Here is a 23,690-nt window from a genome sequence, read left to right as displayed (position 1 = left end):
AAACTGAGAGGGATATGGATGTTTCCTTTTAATCAATACCAGTTGCCTGGCAGTCCTGATCCCTTTGGCTGAAGTAGGGCTGAATCACACACCTGAAACAAGCATGCAGCTAATCCAGTCTGACTTCAGTCAGAGCACCTGATCTGCATGCTTGTTCAGGGGCTGTGGCTGAAAGTATTGGCAACACAGGATCAGCAGGAGAGTCAGGCAACTGGTATTATGTTAAAAGGAAAAATCCATATCCTTCTCAGTTTAGGTTCCCTTTAAGCCCCATCTACACCATGGGACATTGCAGCGATCCGGCGGCTCGATTAGCCGCCGGATCGCCTCTTCCGCGTGCCCGCCGCGTCCCCGCTCGCCGCGCGTGCGCCGCATTCGATTCCCCGCTCGTGCCCGCTCGTCCCCGCCGGCGCCGCTTATCTCCCGCACGATTCCCTGCCATTGTCCCCTCGCGGGAATGGAGCAGGGAATCGGCGGTGCGGAGATCCGTCCTGTCGGATCTTATCAATCGAGCCGCATCAGTGGCTCGATTGATAAGGAGCATCGCGGCCACATCTACTCATGTAGATGCGGCTTTAGTGTTATGTCTTTACAGCACCCGGCCCTCAACTGTCGCCAGAAGGATTGAGTCATGATCCCTGTGGACAACAGCACGTGTGTGTGTGTCTGTGTGTGTATACACACCTTTAAGGCTCTGATTCTTAACCATCACAGCAACAGAAAAAATAAAATAGGAATACAGTAGCAGTAGAAAATATTGAGCCAGGATTCATACAGTTCTTAAAAGAACAACTGTAACTAGAGGTATATGGAGGCTGACATATTTATTTCCTTTTAAACAATTAGTTTAGTTTAGTTTAAAGTTATTATTATTATTATTGATTTTTAAAGCACCAGCATATTCCATGACGCTGAGTTGCCTGGCTATCTTGCTGATCCTTTGCCTCTAATATTTTTAGCCATAGCCCCTGAACAAGCATATGCAGATCAGGTGTTTCTGACATTATTGTCAGATCTGACAAGATTAGCTGCATGCTTTCTTTCTGGTGTTAATCAGACATTACTGCAGCCAAATAGTTCAGCAGGGCTGCCAGGCAACTGTTGTTTGTTGAAAATTGTTTAAAAGGAAATACATATGACAGTCTCCATATTCTTCTCACTTCAGTTGTCCTTTAACTCATAGTTATCTGAACCCTTTGCAAAGCTCAATGACATGCATAACCTAATTCACTAAAACTAGTAAGTGCCTGACTTTTTACTTTTTAGCAATGGTCACATGACTGCAGGTCTGCTGTGGAGTCAGCTCTTCATTAGATTAGTATTAGAGGCAGGGTGCCACATCCCAGGCTGATAACTCATTACAACTCAACTTTCTGCAGTGCTGGGACCTCACCTTTCTGCAGTGCTGGGAAGGGGCCAGTTTGGACTGATGAAGAGATATTGAATCTGGAACTAGCTACACAGCGTAGCATTGGTCATGTGACGAGTCACGACTGCAAAAAAATGTATAAAATCAGGTGCTTCTCATTGTTTTAAATTACGTAAAATATGTCGCTCAGCTGTGCTGGGGGTCTGCAAGCCATGAGCTGAATTCCAAACTAATAGCTGGAGGTGCCTGGCTCTTCTACTGACCACATATGCTATTGCTCCGTTGTTATTGCCTGATGAAGCGGAATCAAACCGGTGAAACGTGTTGCATATTTGGAGTTCATAAATAAAATATATTGACTGTCTTTACTACAGTCGATGTGTGTCTACTTGGAGGAGGTAAGTCCACCACTACCTCCTCTATTTACCAAGACAATTTGGTTTTTAAGCTCATTTAGCTTCCTTTTATCCTTTTGGAGCCTCTGTTCTCCTGCTGAATGAACTAGAGATGTTTTGTAAAGAGGAATGGTCCAAAATACTGTCAACCAGACTCTCATTGGAACCTACAGGAAGCGTTTAGAGGCTGTAATTTCTGCAAAAGGAGGATCTACTAAATATTGATTTCATTTCTTTTTTGTGGTGCCCAAATTTATGCACCTGCCTAATTTTGTTTAAACAATTATTGCTCACTTTTTGTACATCCAATAAACTTAATTTCACTTCTTAGATATCACTGTGTGTGTCTCCTATATGATATATTTAACTGACATTTTTATCCTAACAACCAACGATTTATACAGGAAAATCATGACGATTAACAAGGTTGCCCAGACTTTTGCTCCCCACTGTATATGTATAGATTGCTGGTAGTTGCAAGACATAATAAGCCTCTTTGTGCCACTGGGCCACATAGCAGCTGCATGATGTGCTATGATTGTAGTTATGGTCTTGGCTCCACTTATGTGGAAATGGCATGACATAGTACATGGTACATAGACTCACTCTGACTTGTTCAGTGCAAGGCTGGTCCAATATGCTTCCAGTGGGGCACTCACCACGGCATCAAACAGAACTTCTTGTATTAGCTCTTTGTCACCTGTATCAGAACAATAGACTGTGACATTCTATTTTATATATTCCTACTTTCTCATGCTACACAGCACACATACAGTTCATCAGAGATTATGTTAGAAAATGAAAAGGTGAAATGGTGATATATGTGAGGTTTGAACTATCACTGAAAACATGTTATTTGAGATGGATGGAAGTACGTTGCAGAAACAGAGCTTTTAATCGTATCACCTGTTAATTTTCTGGTAACAATTCACCTTTTTACAGACAGAAGCAATGCTTAGGGTGCTATTCTTAAAGCAAACCTGAACTGAAAATTATTAGTAAAGTCAAAATAAACATAAACACGCCATACTGACCTCCTCAGCAATCTCTTTTTCCTCCCCTGTGTCCTGTTTGTCCACTGTGATCAATGGAATTCTCCGTCCTCCACTGTGAAAATGGTCATTACCCCATTACAGCTTCAGGGTCAGCAAACTGTTGAACTGTAATATTGCCCACTTGGCACATAGTGAAGCATGGAGATTACCTTACTCCTCAGTTGTCCTTTAATTTATAACTGACAGCGATTGCTATAATTTAGTTCTGACAACATCTTGTCAGAACTGGAAGGAATCATTGTAAGAAGAAAATGGTAAGCTTCTGAGAGGAACTGACAGCGAGGTAAGTATGCAATTTTCGCTTGCAGGTACATCATGTGTTTATTTTAAATCCTTTTACTCAGTTTAGGTAATACTTTACAGAATAACTGATTTTTTTATTTTATTTGAACTTCATCCATACTTCAGAAATCCAAAAAAAGATAATGGGGCGGTGTGTAGCCAAGATGCAGCACCAGCAAAAACTGGGTTGTTGCTGCTCCTCAGCTCAGCTCAAACTGGCAATGTTTCAACCAGAAACACTGTCATCAGTGTTCTCCTCTGGATGGAAAGGCTGTGTGCTATTGTTCTTTTCCTGCTTACATTGATACATATTTAAGGCTCTGGAAGGCCACATGAAATGTCAAGGAGGGCCACATTCGGCCCACGGGCCTTGTGTTTGACACCTGTGCACTATAGGAACATGGTGTTGATTTGGGGATTTTTACAGGCCAAAAAGACGCTGAACAATGTTGACCGTGACAGAAGAACATTTTGTATGTTTGCATTTGCTGTACAAGGGTTAATGCATCTTTCCGGGTTTAAGTGATGGCTCTTGTTAGAGTGGTCTCTCTCCTCTTGATGTCCCCACTGTCTGACCCCTGTCTCTGACACATGAAATGCATGAATCTTCATGGGAAACAGACTGCAGTAAAACTATCCTTTTTTACTTACATTCAAGTAATGGCTCTTTTCCTGTGAGGTATTTTCTGATAGCTCTTAACTGAGTGAGGTGACGATGTTCTGGGTGTAGATCTGTGTTGCAGTAGGTCCTAAATATAATAAATGCATTAGTCCATTTAGAGCACAATGGTGTCATTAACTTCATTAAAAAAACTGCACCTGATATACCCACCATTCATCAGCCAATGAAACGTCAGGATGTTCTAGATCATGTAAACCTATAATTAGAGAAAAGTTCACGTTATTTTGTAGCAAGTTTTGCATCTCAGTTCAACCTATACTGATACTGAAGTTAATCAATCATTTAATAGTGATATTGTCAATGGAATATTTTAAACAAAACATAAAATATTTTCTTAATACGGTGTAGAAAGTCACTGACAGATTTTTTTATTTTTTTTTGTCTGTGCCTAAAGTGCCCATGTGATAAAAGGGATATGAAGACTGCCATATTTATTTCCATTTAACAATGCCTATTGCTTGACTGTCCTGTTCATTCTGTACCTCAAGTACTTTAACCGGATGGCTCTGACCCCTTAAGTGTACACATCTGGTGCTCTCAATAAAGTTTGACCACATGCTTGTTTCAAGTGTGCGATAGAGACACCTGAAGTAATACCTTTAGAGATTAAAACCCGCCTGTGCGTCAACTCTGTAATTTTTGGTGGGACTTTTAGCATGGATACCCATCCAGGCATGCCACAGTACAGGTGTTGGACCCCTTCAAACCACTTTTCCATCACTTTTGTGGCCATAAACAGTCTTTGTAGGTTTTACAATTTGCCTGCCCATTGAAGTCTATGGCAGTTCACAAACATTTGCGGAAGTTTGCGTTTGCTATTTACGAAGAGAAAATTCTATGTACTCAACATCTCTAGACAGGAATATATCAGCCCAGAAGGAAGTTTATGTGGTATATTATTGTGGGCAGAACATTCCTGAGTTTTCCTTTCTATAATGTGTACAAATGGCATGAAATACATTTCTTACAGGAGAGGGATTCACTGAACAGTTTGCTGGAGCCAATGTGACAGATGATAAGTTGCATTGAAGAATATGAAATACAGACAAAACGTACTTAAAAATATAAAAACAACAAACAATGTAGTGCATTTATCGTATTGACTACATCTACTAGTTTCAGGGATTTTTAATGTTTCCTAGCAACTGAACCTAAGAATTACTAATAAAGCTTAATATATACTACTGTAGCACTGTAACCCTGTGGCATCAGATAAAAATGGTTCATGGCACAGATGTATAAAAATGGCGCCGCATTGAATTTCACTATAAAACAATATTTACACAGCGCTGCGTAATATGTTGGCGCTTTATAAATACAATAAATAATAATAATAATGATAATAGTGGTGGGGGAGAAGATGGCTAAACGGTTGGAGGAGATTTTAAACTAGGATCTGGGGGGAGGCGGGAGGATAAAGTCTCAACATATAGACAAGATAAGGTAAAAAGACAGTGGGAGCCTAACATTATGGGGGGTGGAGAGGGGGGTGGGGACAGTGTAAAGATTAAGGAGGTTGGTAAAACTTCAAGTAGCCCATTTCAGGTAAACAAAATTGGTAAATGTGGTGGTAAAAATATAAAGTGCATGATAACCAATGCTCGGAGCCTTGCAAATAAAATAGATGAACTAGAGTTCATTCTGAATGACAAAGGCTATGACATTGTGGGAATAACCGAGACATGGATGGATGAAAGTCATGACTGGATAGCCAATTTAAAAGGATACAATGTGTTCAGGAGGGATAGAACAGGGAAAAAAGGTGGAGGGGTTTGTCTCTTTGTTAAGAATTCTTTTACAGCTGTCCTCAACGATGAGATGGAGGAAGATTGCGAAGATGTGGAGTCCGTTTGGGTAAATATTCATGGTGGAAATAAAAGTTGCCAATTGCTTATTGGGGTATGCTACAGACCACCTCATATTAATGAAGCTGCAGAACTGCAATTACTACAGCAAATTGAAAAAGCGGCAAGTAAAAATGAGGTCATAGTTATGGGCGACTTCAACTTTCCAGACATTGACTGGGGTATTGAGGCTACCCATTCTGGTAAAAGCAGCAGATTTCTGGCAGCACTACAGGACAATTACTTGACTCAAATGGTAACGGAACCAACTAGGGGGAATGCGTTACTGGATCTGATCATTTCGAATAGACCAGATAATGTATCAAATGTGCAGGTTCAAGAACATTTGGGAAATAGTGATCACAACATGATAACGTTTGATCTGGTGACTGATAGGCCACGGGGCAGCGGGACCACTAAAACTATGAATTTTAGAAAAGCAAAGTTCAATCAAATCAGGCAGGCACTAAGTTTGGTGAACTGGGATAATGTACTACAAGGGGAGGACACTGAAGGGAAATGGCAAGCTTTTAAACGTATTCTCAATCAATATTGTAGTATGTATATCCCATATGGAAACAAAATGTCTAGGAATAAAAAAAGGCCTCTATGGATGAATAGAAAGGTTAAAGATAAAATGAAGAGGAAAAAGAATGCCTATAAGGTCCTAAAACAGGAGGGGACCGAGACTGCACTAAGCAATTATAAGGAGTGCAATAAAAATTGTAAAAAAGAAATTAGGCTGGCAAAGATCGAAGCTGAAAATCAAATCGCTAGGGATATCAAATCTAACCCAAAAAAGTTTTACAAGTACATCAACTCTAAAAAAAGAAAGGTTGACTGTATAGGACTCCTAAAGGATGAGGGTGGGAACTCAATGGTGGATGACCAAGGTAAGGCAGAGTTATTAAATGCTTTCTTTGCTTCTGTCTTTACAAAGGAAACAGCACTGTTGCAAATTACAGAGGCGGAAGAGTCTCAATCTTCTAACTGTAATATTAAATACTTAACGCAGGAAGAAGTAAAGGCAAGACTAAATAAATTAAAAATAGACAAGGCACCTGGCCCGGATGGCATGCATCCTCGGGTCCTAAGGGAATTAAGTTCAGTTATAGATAAACCCCTTTATCTTATCTTTTGTGACTCTCTTGCAACTGGCAGAGTCCCAGTGGATTGGCGTACAGCCCACGTTTTCCCATTATTTAAGAAGGGCAAAAAATCAGATCCAGGAAATTATAGACCTGTAAGCTTAACATCAGTTGTATGCAAACTATTTGAGGGGTTACTAAGAGATACTATACATGACTTCATAGTAGAAAATAATCTTATTTCTCAGCATCAACATGGGTTTACTAAAGACAGGTCCTGTTTGACTAACATGCTCAGCTTTTATGAGGTAGTGAATGCTAATATGGATATTGGGAATGCTGTAGATGTGATATACTTAGACTTTGCTAAGGCATTCGACACTGTTCCCCACAAAAGTCTGGTGCAAAAGATGAGGATGCAAGGACTGGGGAAGAGTCTGTGTGCTTGGATAGGGAACTGGCTAATGGACAGAAAACAAAGAGTTGTGGTCAATGGATCATACTCAAAATGGGAGACTGTTAGCAGTGGGGTCCCACAGGGGTCTGTACTGGGTCCAGTGCTCTTCAATTTATTTATTAATGACCTAGTGGATACAGTAGTGAGCAATGTTGCTATTTTTGCAGATGATACAAAATTGTGCAGAATCATCAACTCTGAGGAAGATAGTGTTATATTGCAACAGGATCTGGATAGGATGGCTATATGGGCACATACATGGCAGATGAAATTCAATGTTGACAAATGTAAAGTCATGCATTTTGGTCGTACCAATGGTCTAACACCATACAAAATAAATGGGATACAGTTGGGGACATCAAACTTGGAGAAGGACTTAGGAGTACTCATCGACAACAAGTTAAATAATCGTACTCAATGCCAAGCCGCTGCAGCTAAAGCTAACAAAATTTTGGGATGCATTAAAAGGGAAATAAAAACTCGAGATGCTAGCATAATATTGCCCCTGTTTAACTCTCTAGTAAGGCCACATCTGGAATATGGAATTCAGTTCTGGGCACCACATTACAAAAAAGATATTGCAGTTTTAGAGCAGGTGCAGAGACGAGCAACAAAATTGATACGTGGGATGGAAGGTCTCACTTACCAAGAAAGGTTAGATAAACTGGGTTTATTTAGTCTAGAGAAAAGACGCCTTAGAGGAGATCTAATTAACATGTATAAATACATCAGAGGGCAATATAATAGCTTGGCGGATGAGCTTTTTGTCCCTAGGCCTTCTCAAAGGACTAGAGGACATGATCTGCGCATGGAGGAAAAACGTTTTAGCCATTTATTTAGGAAAGGGTTCTTTACAGTAAGAGCGATTAAGATGTGGAATGCATTGCCACAGGAAGTCGTTATGGCAAACTCTATACCTGCATTTAAAGGGGGCTTAGATGCTTTCCTTGCGTTGAATGACATCCATGGCTACAATTACTAGGTAATGCCAATGATGTTAATCCAGGGATTTTATCTGATTGCCATCTGGAGTCGGGAAGGAATTTTTACCTCGTAAGGGTTTTTTCGCCTTCCTCTGGATCAACAGGGATATGTGAGGGAGCAGGCTGGAGTTGTACTTTGTACTGGTTGAACTCGATGGACGTATGTCTTTTTTCAACCAAAGTAACTATGTAACTATGTAATGTTAAAAAATGGCACAGGGTCAATCCAACCTTTAATAAAGTAAAATATTTGGTGCAGAATGTAACTATTGCTAAATAACGTTTTATATTAATTATAGTTACCTGAACTCACATTGCTCTGCAGCAGCTAATATCGCTCTCCTGCCAGTAGTGACATCTCATAGAGTAGACTTTCGCAGGATGAGGATCAGCTCAGGCAAGTGCCTGTAGCCGTGATGATTACAGAGGCCGGACTGTGGAGAGACCCCATAGTTCCGGTGCTGTTAGCGCTCCCCCGCCTGACCAGAAATCCTACAATTAGTCAGGCGGTTGAGCGGTAACAGCACCGGAACTATGGGGTCTCTCCGCACACAGTCCTGCCTCTGTCATCGCATCTGCAGGCCCTTGCCTGAACTGATCCTCATCCTGCGAAAGTCTGCTCTATGAGATGACACTACAGGCAGGAGAGCAATAATAGCTGCTGCAGAGCGATGGGAGTTTAGGTAACTCATTCTTGCCTCAGCTGTTTATGGAGCGCCCGTTGTTTTCAAGACAGTAAAATATCAGTAAACACTATCGATATTTTACTTTCGGCACATCAATGTGAACTGAAATGTTTGTAGTAACGTCATTTCGTTTCATGTGTTAAAAAGTTACTAAATAAATGACATGGGGTCCCCCCTACCGAGCATATTTAACCCCTTGTTCCCCCATGCAGGCTGGGATAGCCAGAATGCAGAGCCCCGCATATCTGGCAAATTCTTCTTAACATATCTGGCAAGTTTGGTGTTTCTACCATGTAAGGGGGCTTGGCTACTAACCGCTAAAATCGGAGGGTTTTGGCGTTTTTTAATCACAAATACTTTTTTCATTTAAAAATTTGATTTTCTCAAAAACTATAAGGTCTTTTTGAAAAAAAATTTTAAATTGTAGACACTGATCACCTTTATAATCCTTGCAATTTGGGGGATTGTAGCATGTATGGGGGCTTTGCTTTTAACATTAAAGGTAAATCCGGATCACGACCCGTGATCACGGATTCTAATGGTAATCACAGTTAAAATCGAGTCGAATTCGTATCGTAAGTCAGTTTCAAATCCGGGTCACTATCACAGCTTATCCGGATTTTGGGACTGCCGTGGCCGGATTTATTTGAATCCGTGATCCGAGCAACACTAGTTCCGGGTCCCTGCAGATTGTGCACTGGCTGCAAATTGAACCAGGGACCCGGAACTAGTGTTGCTGGGATCACGGATTCAAATAAATTTGAAGTTTGTATGTTCTCCTCGTGCCTGTATGGGTTTCCTCCGAGCACTCAGGTTTTCTCCCACATCACTAAGGGCTGGTGCACACCAGAGCGGTTCGGGAGCGTTTTTAAAAACGCTAGAGGTTTGAAAACTGCTTGGCTAATGTATTTCAGTGGGCTGGTGCACACCAGGGCGGTTCGTTTATTCCCCAAACGTAAACTCGGGGTTGCAGCATTTTTTAGATTTCTGAGGCGTTTCTGCCTTAATGTTAAAGTATAGGAAAGTGGAAAACCGCTCAGAAAAACGCTAGATCAGAGCGTTTTTCCAAGCATTTTTGTTACAGATTTTTGTTTTACAAAAACGCTCAAAAAAATGTTAGGCATCTTTAGAAAATCTCTCTAAACATGCCTAGAATCGCTCTGAAAATCTGCTTCAAAAACCTCTAGCTTTTGCAGATCTGCTAGAGGTTTTTGGTGTGCACTGGCCCTAAAACATACAAATAAGTTCATTGGCTTTCCCCTAAATTGGTCTTATACTATGATGGACAAATTGACTATGGTAGGGATTAGAGGTAACAGTAAAAAAGGGCGCAGGAGGCTAGTGGACAAATCGGGCGCCGCCATTCACTCCTATAATAATTATCGTTTACTGGGCGCCGAACAGGAAAAAAGGGCGCCCGAGAATAATAACGTTTTCCAACGGTGCCCGAAGATTTTTCATGTTTTATAACTGCTTGTGATGATTTACGTTTCTTATTTCAATAAAACATTATTTTAAATGTTATCCCTTACTGTTTGTAAAACATTATTATTCACGAAACAAAGCGATCAGTACGTAATGTAAATTGTAATATATTTTATCCCTTACTGTTTTTAAAACATTATTCTACACACAATACAGTGAGCACTAAGGAGGGTCTTAGGTTTAGGCACCAACAGGGGGGTCTTAGGTTTAGGCACCAACAGGGGGGTCTTAGGTTTAGGCAACAACAGGGGGGTCTTAGGTTTAGGCACCAACAGGGGGGTCTTAGGTTTAGGCACCAACAGGGGGGTCTTAGGTTTAGGCACCAACAGGGGGGTCTTAGGTTTAGGCACCAACAGGGGGGTCTAGGGGTAGGTACAGGGAGGGTTACTTAGGCACCAACAGGGGGGGTCTTAGGTTTAGGCATCAACAGGGGGGTCTAGGGGTTAGGGGTAGGTACAGGGAGGGTTACTTAGTAATTTTTTTTTTAACGTTATTATACGTTTCACTATTTAAACGGAAGATTAACGTTTTTACAATTGCCGATTTAATGCACATTATTTAATGATTTATAACTTTATAAAACATTAATTTTAAACGACATACAGTACAATACATTTTTAAACGTTATCCATGCTTATCGTTTAAAACCCCACGTCCTTTTTTCCCAGCGCCCCTTTTTAACGTACGCGGGATTAGAAGGTGAGCCCCTCTGACTGACAATTAAGTGTACTGAATACTCTGTACATCGCCGCAAAAAATGTCAGCACTATACAAATATTAAATAAAAATAACACAGAGGTCCCCAAGCAAAACATAATTTAACAGCATCTCACCATCCTCTACTGACACATTCCCCCTGAAGAAATATTTGCCATGTCCTCTTGAAAGAACAACTCCTAAGCTGAAAAAAAAAACAATACAAAAAATCAACAATAGTAACAATAAAAGTATGTTTCAGAAAAACAAAGTATGTATTTCTGTCACACAAGATAAAGTGAATGAACAATTATAAAGATCTTCATCTAGCACCATCAGGCAGAATAGCTGGAGGTGTGTGCAGGTAATCTTCTCACACAGGCCTGGTCAGTGGCAGTTGTTCAGTCTACCTGCTTAAAGGTAACCCACGGTGAGAGGGATCTAGAGGCTGCGATACTTATTTTCTTTTAAACAATACCAGTTGCCTGGCAGTCCTCCTGATTCTGTGTCTCTAATACCTTTAGCCATAGACCCTGAACAAGCATGCAGCAGATCAGGTTCTCTGACTTAGCTGACTCAGGTTTTACTGGATTAGCCATATGCTTTTTCCAGGTTTTTGACTCAGACACTACTTATGCCAGAAGATCAACAGAGCTGCCAGGCAACTGGCATTGTTTACAATGAAATAAATATAGCAGCCTCCATATCACTCGCATCTCGGGTTCCCTATAAAACGATGGTTTGCCATTTTCTACCATTTTTTCCATTTTTACCAGTTTCTACTACTGTTCTGAACGGGATTTCCTGTTTGCTCTGATCACCGGAGGCGATCGGAAGGGGTGAGGGGATGCTGCTGCACAGTGGCTACCATGTAGCTAGAGCTACGCTAGCTACATGATTTAAAAAAAAAATTAAAGTGCTGTGCTGCCCCCTTTTTTTTAATAGACCACCAGGGAGGTTAAGGCCACCAACACTGCATGTTTTATATAAATCCATAGAGGTAGTTAATCCGTTCTGTTGCAGCAATAATTACTCCACCTGTGATTGTGTGCGTTGTCCTGCAAAACATGTACTGCTGGTGGGTCTTGAGGACAGGGTTGGGGAACTATGGCTTAGATGATGAACTAAACTCATACGGGAATCCATAGTCCCATAACTGTTACATAACAGTTCACTGATTACTCATCTCAAACCCTGCCATGTGATTGTTACACATACAGACATGCATTTCTTTCTCTCTGGTTAGTATGCATTGGTCTATGGAGAGGCAGAGAAGGAGTGACAGTTCACCCACAGTAGGGGAATACAGAATCAATATGCCAAAAATAACCAACAAGTTCACAGCAGTACCAGTCAGTGGGCAGAGTCTCATTAGAGTGGAAGTTTCATGTTTGTGCACAATGTTGCCCTGCAGAAAAGTCTGTGGGCCATATTTATTATCAAAGCATTACTGACTTCTTCTTAAAGGACTTACGAGGCCAAATCCCCCCAAAAAGTGAAGTACCTGCATCATGTTTGAATGCACGGAGGACGCCATCCGCGCCCTCCGTGCAGTTAAGCCGGGTCCCCGCAGTACAATCCCCCCCCCCAGGCCGTTCCTCATGCCACAGCCCGGGTCAGGCTCTCCTGCCTCTTACAATATGGCCGCGGCTGAGCAGTCCGCATAGACACGAGTGCGGCTGCACAGCTCTAGGGCCTCCCCCCGATCCATGCACAGGAGACAGCCTGTAGCGTGAATCGGGGGGGGGGGGGATCCTACAGCTGCGCAGCCGCACTCGTGTCTATGCGGACTGCGCAGCCGCGGCTAGCTCCGGCGGGCATATTACAAGAGGCAGGAGAGTCCGACCCGGGCAGTGGGGACAGGAGCGGCCCTGGGGGGGGGGGGGGGGCATTGCACTGCGGGGACATGATGCAGGTACTTCACTTTTTGGGGGGGATTTGGCCTCGTAAGTCTTTAAACAACGAAGGGTATGTCATTGCATGTATAGAATTGATGGATCTGTCTGTATGATCAGATGAATGGAGACAATAAATGACAAATATGCTTAACCTATTTTGGTTCCTGGACGTAGTTTCTACGTCCAGGAACCATGCGGGCTCCCGCGCGCTCCCGCGGCCGATCGCGCGCGTGCACTCCCGGCCGCGGATTCGGTAGCCAGGGAATCAATGTATCGGGCTACGGTGCCCGATCATTGATTCCTCTCCCCCGCTGAAAAAGCGACAGCTTCTCTCAGAAGCTGCGCCTTTTCTGGCCGTTCCCTTCCCGATGCGTCACTGTAAGCGTATGTTACGCTTAGAGTGACGTCATGTAAACAAACTCATGGCCGCCATCTTGTGGCCAAAAAGTAATACTACACCTGTGAATTTTTTTTTTTTTAAATTAACACACATTTACATTATAAATCTATTCTTTACCTCCCACCCTCCCAAAACTACCCACATAAAATGTTTACAATAAAAAAAAAAACCATTACATTTTATTTTAAAGAGAACCAGAGATGAAGCACCCTCATGTATTTTATTACATTTATCAGTGGGAACATGACAGTAGACACCTACCCTGCTTTTAGTTTTATTCTTCTCAGTCTAATCTATCTGTTATCAACTGTGATAAGAATCCACCGACTATTCAGTCGAGGTGTGACCTGGAATCATTATAGCTGAGTCACTCTTCTGTGGAGTGTTTTCAAGCCCAAGCCTTCCCCCTCCTGGCTCAAATTTCATGCTTTACATACTGAGAGCTGTGATGATATGGGAGGGGCTGATGCTGCAGGAAAAATCTCTGTCTAACAGACAAGTGTGGCTGTGTGATCTGTGTGCTCTGTCTGTGCAGCCTGTCATCATTATCTACTGTATGCAGTTTCATTACTATGAGAGACACTTCCTACAGGCAGCCACAAAGCATACCAGAATATGAAGTTGAAAAACACAGATGAAAGCCTACAGCAGCCCTGCTTGTCTATAGTCTCATATAGCCTAGAGCCCTAGACAGCACATCCAGAACACCTTATAACCTGGAAGCAGAAGGAATATGAGCCGGCGGCCATATTGGATATTTCCTGGAGCAATAATGCATAAAAAGCACTCAAAAAGGCACACCAGAGCCGCAAAATTATCGGGTAGAGCATTTATTCTTTACAAGCTATCAACTGATATGTTTATTTTGTGTGAATCGTTCATCTCTGGTTCCCTTTAAACTTGTAAATAATGATAGATGCAAAACGGAAAAAATGCACCTTTATTTCCAAATAAAATATTGTTGCCATACATTGTGATAGGGACATAATTTTAACAGTGTTATAACCGGGACATATGGGCAAATACAATACGTGAGTTTTAATTATGGAGGCATGTATTATTTTAAAACTATAATGGCTGAAAACTGAGAAATAATGAATTTTTTCAGTTTTTTCTTATTCTTCCTGTTAAAATGCATTTACAGTAAAGTGGCTCTTAGCAAAATGTACCCCCCAAAGAAAGCCTAATTGGTGGCGGAAAAAAACAAGATATAGATCAGTGCATTGTGATAAGTAGTGATAAAGTTATAGGCTAATGAATGGGAGGTGAACATTTCTCACGTGAAAACGACGGAACCTGAATGGGTTAACCTTGACATGTAGTGCCGGATGGTTCAATCCTCTTGCTACATATACATCTGATGTCTGCTTCAGCATCCTGAGCACACAGGAGGTAAATACCCTGATCCCTCCTGATCTAACTGCCACCCCTAGGCTAGTCCCATGACCGCAGTGCCAGTCTGTTTCTTTTTTCTTTGTGTTTTTTTGTAAGTCTTTATACAGTTCTAGCCAGCAGAGGGACAGTTCTGCATGATAATAAGAAACTTCTTAATTCCTATGTAATAGTAGCGTTAGTTTAGCATGAATTTCTAGAGCTGCAATACAGTTAAGAAAAGTGCAAATCCATTTTAAACTGTCACAGATTAAGCAGTGCTTAAAGGGGATTAAAACCCTGACCTCATATTCAATAAAAACATGTTTACCAACTTTTTATATGCCATCAGGGATGGTCGTAGTCAGCCAACTTCGCTACGCTGGAACTACGCGTATTTTACGCAAATACGCTTCGCAATCTATGGCTATGTAATCAGACACTTCACTACGTTTGCATTACGTAGACTACGTGTTAAATTACGCAAGCTTCGCGTAGTGCGAAGCGTAGTTGATGCGACCACTTATGCCCTTATGCGGAAAATTTTTCGCAATAATCTTCAACCTATTTGCAAATATAAACTAATATAAGCGTACATTCCACCTTCCAATGTGGAATTGTATGCGTATAAAAGGGCAATAATATTTCTGCGCATGCGCAATGATCCATATAGATGCAGTTACCACACGCATAGTTGACTTCGCAATACATACGTCAACTACGCGTAGCGGGCGAAGCTTCGCATAGCGGGACACAACTACGCGGAAATGCGTACGTGTAGTTCTTAAACTTTGTCTACGAACTACGATGCGTAGTTGCGTACTACGACATGTAGATTCGCGCTGGCGTAGTTTACAAGCAACCCTGTATGCCATACGTTTATCATATTTGCATGTGTGCATAAGTATTATTATTCATTTAGAAGTTATAGGTTTCCAAAAATACATTTTTTTGCTTTGTGAGCTGACTTTGCATTTTATTAATAACTGGTTTTGTTCATTGCTGTTTTGCAGGCAGACATGCTTTCAGTGTCTCTCTGTCTCCAGCAGCTTCTCCGCAGTCAGAAAATGTGTCACATTCCTCACTTGATACATTTAAGTAAACACAAGATAACATTATCTAAAGTTCGGATGCGTCTGCATTTCACTGCACTGAACTTTCAAGCTCAGTGTGTAACCCTTTGAATGCTGTTCTAGTAAAAAAAAATGTTGTATATAATATGCTGTAAATAATGTTTTAGAGCAAAGATGAAATTCAGGCTTATATTCCACTTTAATAGCAGTTCTACAGCTTGTGCAGCAGTGCAGGCTATCATGATTTGTGAAGGGCTCCTCCCCCGTGCTGAATTCCTCACAGCCTGCAGGTATTAATACAGCAGATGTGTTGGTTACCTCAGCAACAGCTATTTCCCTCACACTCTGCCCTGTCTGAGAGACCTTCCTAACTCCTCCTATTTTTCAACAGTTTTAGAAGGACACTGCAATATCTAGTTATTTCTTAAGATGTCTGAGGCAGGTCTGCACATATTTCTAAAAAACAACCAATATTTTGTCTCAGACACTCTTGATAAATGTCCCCCTGTGTTTTATAGGTTTCCAGGTAGCCACTAGGTGGAGTTTCTTGGAAGTTGACAATACTCTTGCCATTGCAGAATTCGAAATAGCCAGTAGAGGGTGCTGTTATAAAGCCATGCACTGCTATCATTATTTCTAGCTAGTCAGCCCTCACCCAGTGAGTTTGTGTACATGGCCAGCTAAGCAATGTTTGAGCGTTACTTTGTGGTTCCCTAAATAACTCACTGTGGCTTCAAAAACTGATGCACTACAATGGCAATACAAATACAGCTCCACTGCTTTGTAAACACAATGGTGGCCTTGCACTGCATACATGCTGTGGTTTGTCTCAATTGCTTTTAAAGAGGTGGGACCAGCAAGCGTTCCTGTGGACAGTTTCGGTCACAAGGAAAGGTTTGGCTATTGGCCAATGTTGGATCTGATTGGCCAGATCAGATCACATTGAACATTGCAAATAATCTACTGACAAGTAACCAAGAAAAGAAAAATGCAGCAATTGTCAAATAATGCTAAATATAATTTTGACTTTTTAGCTGAATTATCAAAAATACCTTGTTTTTAAGGGAATCTGAAGTGAAAATAAACTTATGAGATAATGAATTGTATATGTAATGCAGCTAAGAAATAGAACATTAGTAGCTAAGATTAGTCTCATATTGTTTCCAGTACAGGAAGAGTTAAGAAACTTCAGCTGTTATCTATGCAAAAGATCTTCTCTGAACTCTCCAACCCAACTTGTGTCCAAGACAGCACTGATTTCTGAAGCAATTATACATCAAACAAACAGTGAGAGACAGCTTTAAGTAAGGTTTTACTGCAGGGAAGTTCAAAGGGTCATTGTCTCTGCTTTGTTTCATAGTTTAAAATACAGAGTGTGGCTTGTAAAGAGAATGATGCAATTATATGCAGTTATAAAAATTGATGCATATCCTTTTGCATTATGTTGCAGTTATAAAAAAATATATATATAACTGAAAAAATACATTGCTTCTAACGTTCTGTTAATTATCTGTACTACACATACAATTCATTATAAAGGCTCACCATAAACCAGCTATTCTGGATGTGCAGCCTTGCTTCCTGGGGCATAAAGAGATGATCTGCGTATTCAGGAGTGATGCATTATGGGGAACCACAGTTGCCCACTTAAATCTGAATTATCACAAATACCTTCTGTTTTAAAAAGGCATAATTATATTTTTTAGCCATTTATACATTCCCGGTGGCCTGGGTCACCATGAGCTATCTGGGTATTACTTAGTCAACAAATAATGACAATGAAAAACCTTTGTACATTTTCAAATGTTGACATATGATAACTAAATAGTATGTATGATAAATAATAGTATACACAAAAGTATATTGTCCTGTGTATAAATAAAACCAGTGAGATATCGTCCTTAAGGGCTCTTTCACACCAGAGCCCTTTTTCAGCGTTTTAACGCAAAGTCTATACTTTGCGTTAACCAAGGTAAAAGGAAAGTCCATAGACTTTAACTTTACCTTTCACACCCGACGCTGCGTTTTCGATGCGTTGCGGTACGACGCATCCCAAGCGCATTTTATCATCGGGAAACGGCGTTTCCCTGTCGGGTTAATTGATACTACCGCCACTACTCAGTGTCACACCGCAGATTACCGACGACACACCGCAACGCGTGCAGGAGCCATTCTCCTGCACGTGTTGTAATGTGTAACCGACCTTAATTAAAGAGGAGATATAATAGTGGTATTCCCACTAACTGCATTAAAGCGGTATTGTCACCATAAAAATCTAATTTCAACAGCAACTGGTCTGAGTGTATTAAGTGATAAAGATGCTAATCCCGCATTCAAAACTTGCAAAACTTTTTCTGCTGTTATGATTTGGAGTTATCACATACTTAACCACTTGAGGACCCCTAGTGACCAGGCCCTTTTTAGTTAATTGGGCCACTGCAGCTTTAAAGGGGAACTGAAGTAAGAGGTATATGGAGGCTGCCATATTTATTTCCTTTTAATCAATACCAGTTGCCTGGCAGCCCTGCTGGTCTATTTCTCTGCAGTAGTATCTGAATAACACCAGAAACAAACATGCAGCTAGTCTTGTCAGATCTGACTTTAAAGTCTGAAACACCTGATCTGCTGCATGCTTGATCAGGGGCTATGGCTAATAGTATTAGAGGCAGAGGATCAGCAGGGCTGCCAGGCAACTGGTATTGCTTAAAAGGAAATAAACATGGCAGCCTCCATATACCTCTCTCTTCAGTTCCCATTTAAGGCCAAGCCGCAGGGCCGCACAACACAGCACACGAGTGATCCTTGCCCTTTCCCCCACCAACAGAGCTCTCTGTTGGTGGGGTCTGATCGCCCCCACATTGTTTATTTATTTTTTTATAAATATTTATGCAATTTATTTTTGAAATAAAACTTACACATTTTTTTTTTTACATTTCCCTCCCTCCCTCCAGCCAGCCAATGATGCGATCGGCTGTCATTGGCTTCAGCCCATTGGCGTGGAGCAGTCGGCAAGTAGTTAAGGAGCACTGGCCCTTTAGTAGTCAGTGCCAAACAGTTGAATGCTGTTTTTTTTTAATCTATAATATATTCCTCCTCTTCCATTTATTTCCCTACATAGCCTATCTGAAACATGATCCCCTGCTCACTTGTGTTTACAAGCAAAGCCGAGGTGACTCAGCAATTTTAGTTTGAAAAGAGAAAGAAAAAAAAAAAAAAAAGAGTGCGGTTCCTAGTATACATCTCAGTGGGGGTGTCTGAAGACTCTGGGAGGAGGGAAGCTAATGAATACACAATGAGCAAGAGAAAGGAGGGGGGGAAACAAGAGTCAACGAGGATATGATGTCAGTGTTAGCTTAGCAAGATGGCCACTGCCTAGAATAGGATTTTCTTCTTTTCCTTTATAAATTCGCAAGAATCATTACATGGATAGCACAATACATCTGTTAATGTAAGTAGAACTAGTATGTATCTACTTATATATGTTTTTTATTTCTATGTTAGCATGGGTGTCGCTTGTTTGTAACAGGTTTACCTTACAAAAATAACCCTAAACATGTAAAGCAATTGAAAATCAAAAGAGCTGAAAACATCAGTAAATGCAGTAGAAATATACCTGAAAGGTGTCCCCTTGATATCAGTGTAGTAGTAATCATTTGTCATTACCAATACTCGTTTCTGCAGGAGACAAAGACAGCCACCTTTAGGTATAATCTTGATTGGGATTAAAAAAAAAATATATATACTATGGCATTGGCAACCTCTTACCCCCTTGTCCACTGTCTTCTTGACCTCCATGGAGAATTTTCCAGTTTTCCTGTTCACCATCGCATTTCTCAGCTTCAGACATCAAAGACAAAAACAAATAGAGACTAAAACTAAAAATGCTGAATTGTAAAATAAATACAAGGGTGATTAGGATAAACCAGCATAAGCACTAACTGGAAGAGCCCTTTTTTATCAGTTTATAATTTATTTTTGAAGCTGATGTCAAATACATCATCTTTTAGATTTCTGGTCCAGAATATCCTCACCAGACAGTGCAGACACTTCTTGTACAACCAATTTCCTCAGCTACAGATTATGATCATTTCAAAGTATTCAGTATGTGTTTAGCTGCCAAAGTAATATAGCATGAAATGTGTAAATTGTGCCCTGATGCACATAACCAAAGCCAGTGGCTACAGAACTTCGCTATAGCTAGGCAAGTTTAAAATTTGGGTCAAAACTATAACGTATCCTGTACCAGGGGATATAGCAGTCTGAAGTGTCATTTTGGTCATTTGTTTGCTAATCTTTGACTGCTAATCCTATATAATTATGAGTCTGTGTCGCTGCATCCAGCAGTTATGCAGTGACCCTGTGTCCCTGTTATTTTGTTACTGCACATGTGTTTATATATCGTTGGAAAGAGGAGAAAGAAAGCTTCAAAATGGTATGCAACTTTCCATAGTTTCTGCACTGCTCGGAGTCCCTTTAAGTCCCAAACGTACATCATCCGAATTGGGTCCAGATAACAAGCCTGAATCTTCATACATGTGCACCACGGCAGCTGGTGTTAACCCACCTTTGTCACTGCCTCTGGCCGATGCGCTCCACGACCCATTCCAGCTCTCCAATACTTCCTCCTTCTGGCTGGGAAGGTGGAAGTATTGGAATGCTGGAACGTGATGTGGAGTGCAGCGGCCAAAGAAGGCAACAAGGGTGAGTTAACAGCCACTGCCGTGGTGCACATGTATAAGGTTCCAAATGTAAACTATTCAAATGTGTCAAAACTATTGTTCAACTATCAGTTTTTGTGTTGCATTGCAATGTGAGCTAAGCCTTACTAATAACATCGTAAAAGGCAATGCAACTTCAATACTGTTCCCCACAACAGTCTGTTGCAGAAAGTGAGAATGCAAGGACTGGGGAAGAATTTATGTGCATGGAATAGAAAATGGTTAACGGACAGAAAGCAAAGAGTTGTGGTCAATGGATCATATTCAAAATGGGTGTTTGTTAGCATTAGGTACCCACAGGGGTCAGTACTCTTCAATTTATTTTTTAGTAGATAAAGTAGAAAGCAATGTTGACATTTTTTCAGATGATACAAGGTTGTGTAGAATTATCAACACAAATGAAGATAGTGACATATTGCAGAAGGATCTAGATTAGATGGCTATATGGACAAGTAAATGGAAGATGTTGAAACATATAAAGTCATGCATCTTGGTCATACCAATGGTCTAGCACCCTACAAAATAAAAGAATACAGATCATCATATTTCGAGAGGGACTTAGGAGTGCTAGTTGACAAGAAGTTACATAATTATATTATGTATCCTGCCATACAGGATTTCTCATATTTATTCTAAGCTCCGGAACGCCATTTTCAAATCTGTTTATAGTATGCCAACCCTTCACATCTTCAAAGTCAAAGTGAAAAACTCACCTTTTCAGAATATATAAGCCTCATTGTTTCCTTCTATGTCACAAGTGTCAAGCTAAAGACTTGCAGATTGAATGCAGGCCACCTTGCCATTCTATGTGGCCTCGAAGAGTTTCATAGGTGCATGATTGTAAGCTTCCACCTCAGCCGACTTTAATTGTGCTTGTGTATGGGGCTTTGGGTCCTGCCTCCTACTGTATCTTGCTATCTCTGTAACTACTTACTGTGTACTGTTTTAGATGTGCTATAGGTTTGCATTATTTCAGTATTTCTACTGTCTGTCTTTGAAATATATTTGTACAGCACCAGAGAACGTCTTGCCAGTATGTTAATCAAAAGCTTGATACACAAGGTTGAAATGAATTCTGAGCTAGATTTTGGCCTACCTTTACCCACTTTCCCTGAGAACAAACTGCAAGTGCGCTTATGTAAATACATCACTGCAAAAAAAAAATCCTGTATGTCCTACAACATTCTCAAAATGCAAAAACATAAAAAAAAATTGCTGTTGCAATTGGCTGCTATCCAAACAAGAGATATAATTAGTGCACAATAGTCTATTCAACAAGCAAACATGGCAGCATGGCTCCAGAGGATCTATAAAAGGCCCAGGACCCTACAGCTGAAAATCTAAGTGGCAACATTTAAGCTGTGTCTGCATTAAGCTGAATTAACCTTCGCTATAAAGGTTTCTCCCATTCACAAATGAGATCAATGACCATTTATTAGCCATTCTTTGTTGCCCTATTATGAGTCTGTGCATTCCCTAACACCTATAATTTTTGAGTTTCATAATATTTTATGTGCCAGTGCTTAATTAAAGACGCCAGTTCCGTCATTAAAACAGCATGAAAAGTTTTTTTTAATCATCAGTTAAGGACACATTATATGATGCAATTTTGTAGCCCAAATTGGTTTACGAAGCAGTGATATTATACAGAATACATGTAACAGGCAGAGAGCTAAGGTTTGGGCAGTGACAGATGAAACAGAAAACTATTTTTGGTTAGTTGAAAATGCTTTAGATTATTTTTCAGATTAAGCAGTGTTTGCAGGAAAGACTCAAGTTGTGATTATTTCTGTTCAAGAGTTCTCCAGATTAAATAACCGCTGCACATACTACTACCCTAGCTACAACAGACTTAAAGGACAACTGAATTGAGAAGAATGCGGAGGCTGCCATATTTATTTCTGTTTAAACAATACCAGTTGCCTGACAGTCCTGCTGATCTATTTGGCTGCAATAGTGTCTGAATAACACCAGAAGCAAACATGCAGCTAACCTTGTCAGATCTGACAATAATGTCAGACAGCCCCGTTTCTATGGGCGTGCGACACGTGCCATCGCCCGGGGCGCTATATTTTGCGGCAGGAGGGGGGCGCCGGGGCCGGGGGAACGGACATAATAGTTACAACTCACCTTCTCCAGCCGTTCCCCCGCAGCTTCAATGTCTTTCCTCTCCCGGCGTCCGTCGCCTGGTAACAGCGCCCCCTGTGATGACGTATCGCGTGTCATCACAGGGAGCGCTGTTACTGAGACAGATGCCGGGAAAGGAAGGACATTGAAGCAGCGCGGGTTCGGCGGAAGCAGGTGAGTTGTAACTATTATGTCAGCTCCCCCAGCCTGCCACACAACTGCGGGCACCTACCTAACTGACCTAAGCTACGGGCACCTACCTAACTGACCTAAACTGCGGGCACCTACCTAACTGACCTAAACTGCAGGCACCTACCTAACTGACCTAAACTGCGGGCACCTACCTAACTGACCTAAACTGCGGGAACCTACCTAACTGATCTAAACTGCGGGAACCTACCTAACTGACCTAAACTGCGGGCACCTACCTAACTGACCTAAACTGCGGGCACCTACCTAACTGACCTAAACTGCGGGCACCTACCTAACTGACCTAAACTACTGGAACCTACCTAACTGACCTAAACTGCGGGAACCTACCTAATTGACCTAAACTGCGGGAACCTACCTAACTGACCTAAACTGCGGGAACTTACCTAACTAACCTATATTGCGGATTCCTGCCTATCTAACCCATACTGCGGGAACCTACCTAACTAACCTATACTGGGGGAACCTACCTAACTAACCTATACTGGGGGAACCTACCTAACTGACCTAAACTGCGGGAACTTACCTAACTAACCTATATTGCGGAATCCTGCCTATCTAACCCATACTGCGGGAACCTACCTAACTAACCTATACTGGGGGAACCTACCTAACTAACCTATACTGGGGGAACCTACCTAACTAACCTATACTGCAGACACCTACCTAACTAACCTATAATGCAGGAACCTACCTAACTAACCTATACTGCGGGAACCTACCTATCTAACCTAAACTGCAGGAACCTACCTATCTAACCCATACTGGGGGAACCTACCTATCTAACCCATACTGGGGGAACCTACCTATCTACCCATACTGGGGGAACCTACCTATCTAACCCATACTGGGGAAACCTACCTATCTAACC

At 41.3% G+C, this 23,690-nt stretch overlaps 1 protein-coding gene across 4 annotated transcripts in view; it reads right to left on the bottom strand.

Annotated features, from left to right (window-relative positions):
• The window catches only part of CACNA2D3 (calcium voltage-gated channel auxiliary subunit alpha2delta 3), a 1,137,695-nt gene that overhangs the window by 614,104 nt on the left and 499,901 nt on the right, over window positions 1-23,690 (bottom strand). For 3 of the 4 annotated variants that reach the window (XM_068253668.1, XM_068253669.1, XM_068253671.1), the window contains 6 exons: window positions 19,530-19,601; window positions 19,378-19,439; window positions 11,160-11,227; window positions 3,934-3,979; window positions 3,753-3,850; window positions 2,371-2,464 (listed from right to left, as the gene is read on the bottom strand). In XM_068253668.1, the coding sequence (XP_068109769.1) occupies window positions 2,371-2,464; window positions 3,753-3,850; window positions 3,934-3,979; window positions 11,160-11,227; window positions 19,378-19,439; window positions 19,530-19,601 (440 nt within the window). The remainder of the gene's footprint in view (window positions 1-2,370; window positions 2,465-3,752; window positions 3,851-3,933; window positions 3,980-11,159; window positions 11,228-19,377; window positions 19,440-19,529; window positions 19,602-23,690) is intronic. The other variant, XM_068253670.1, reaches the window with a different exon arrangement.

Source organism: Hyperolius riggenbachi, chromosome 9 (assembly GCF_040937935.1).
Source record: "Hyperolius riggenbachi isolate aHypRig1 chromosome 9, aHypRig1.pri, whole genome shotgun sequence".
Classification (NCBI taxonomy): domain Eukaryota; kingdom Metazoa; phylum Chordata; class Amphibia; order Anura; family Hyperoliidae; genus Hyperolius; species Hyperolius riggenbachi.
Note: the sequence above shows the minus strand (reverse complement) of the source record. Positions and strands in the feature narration are given on the sequence as shown.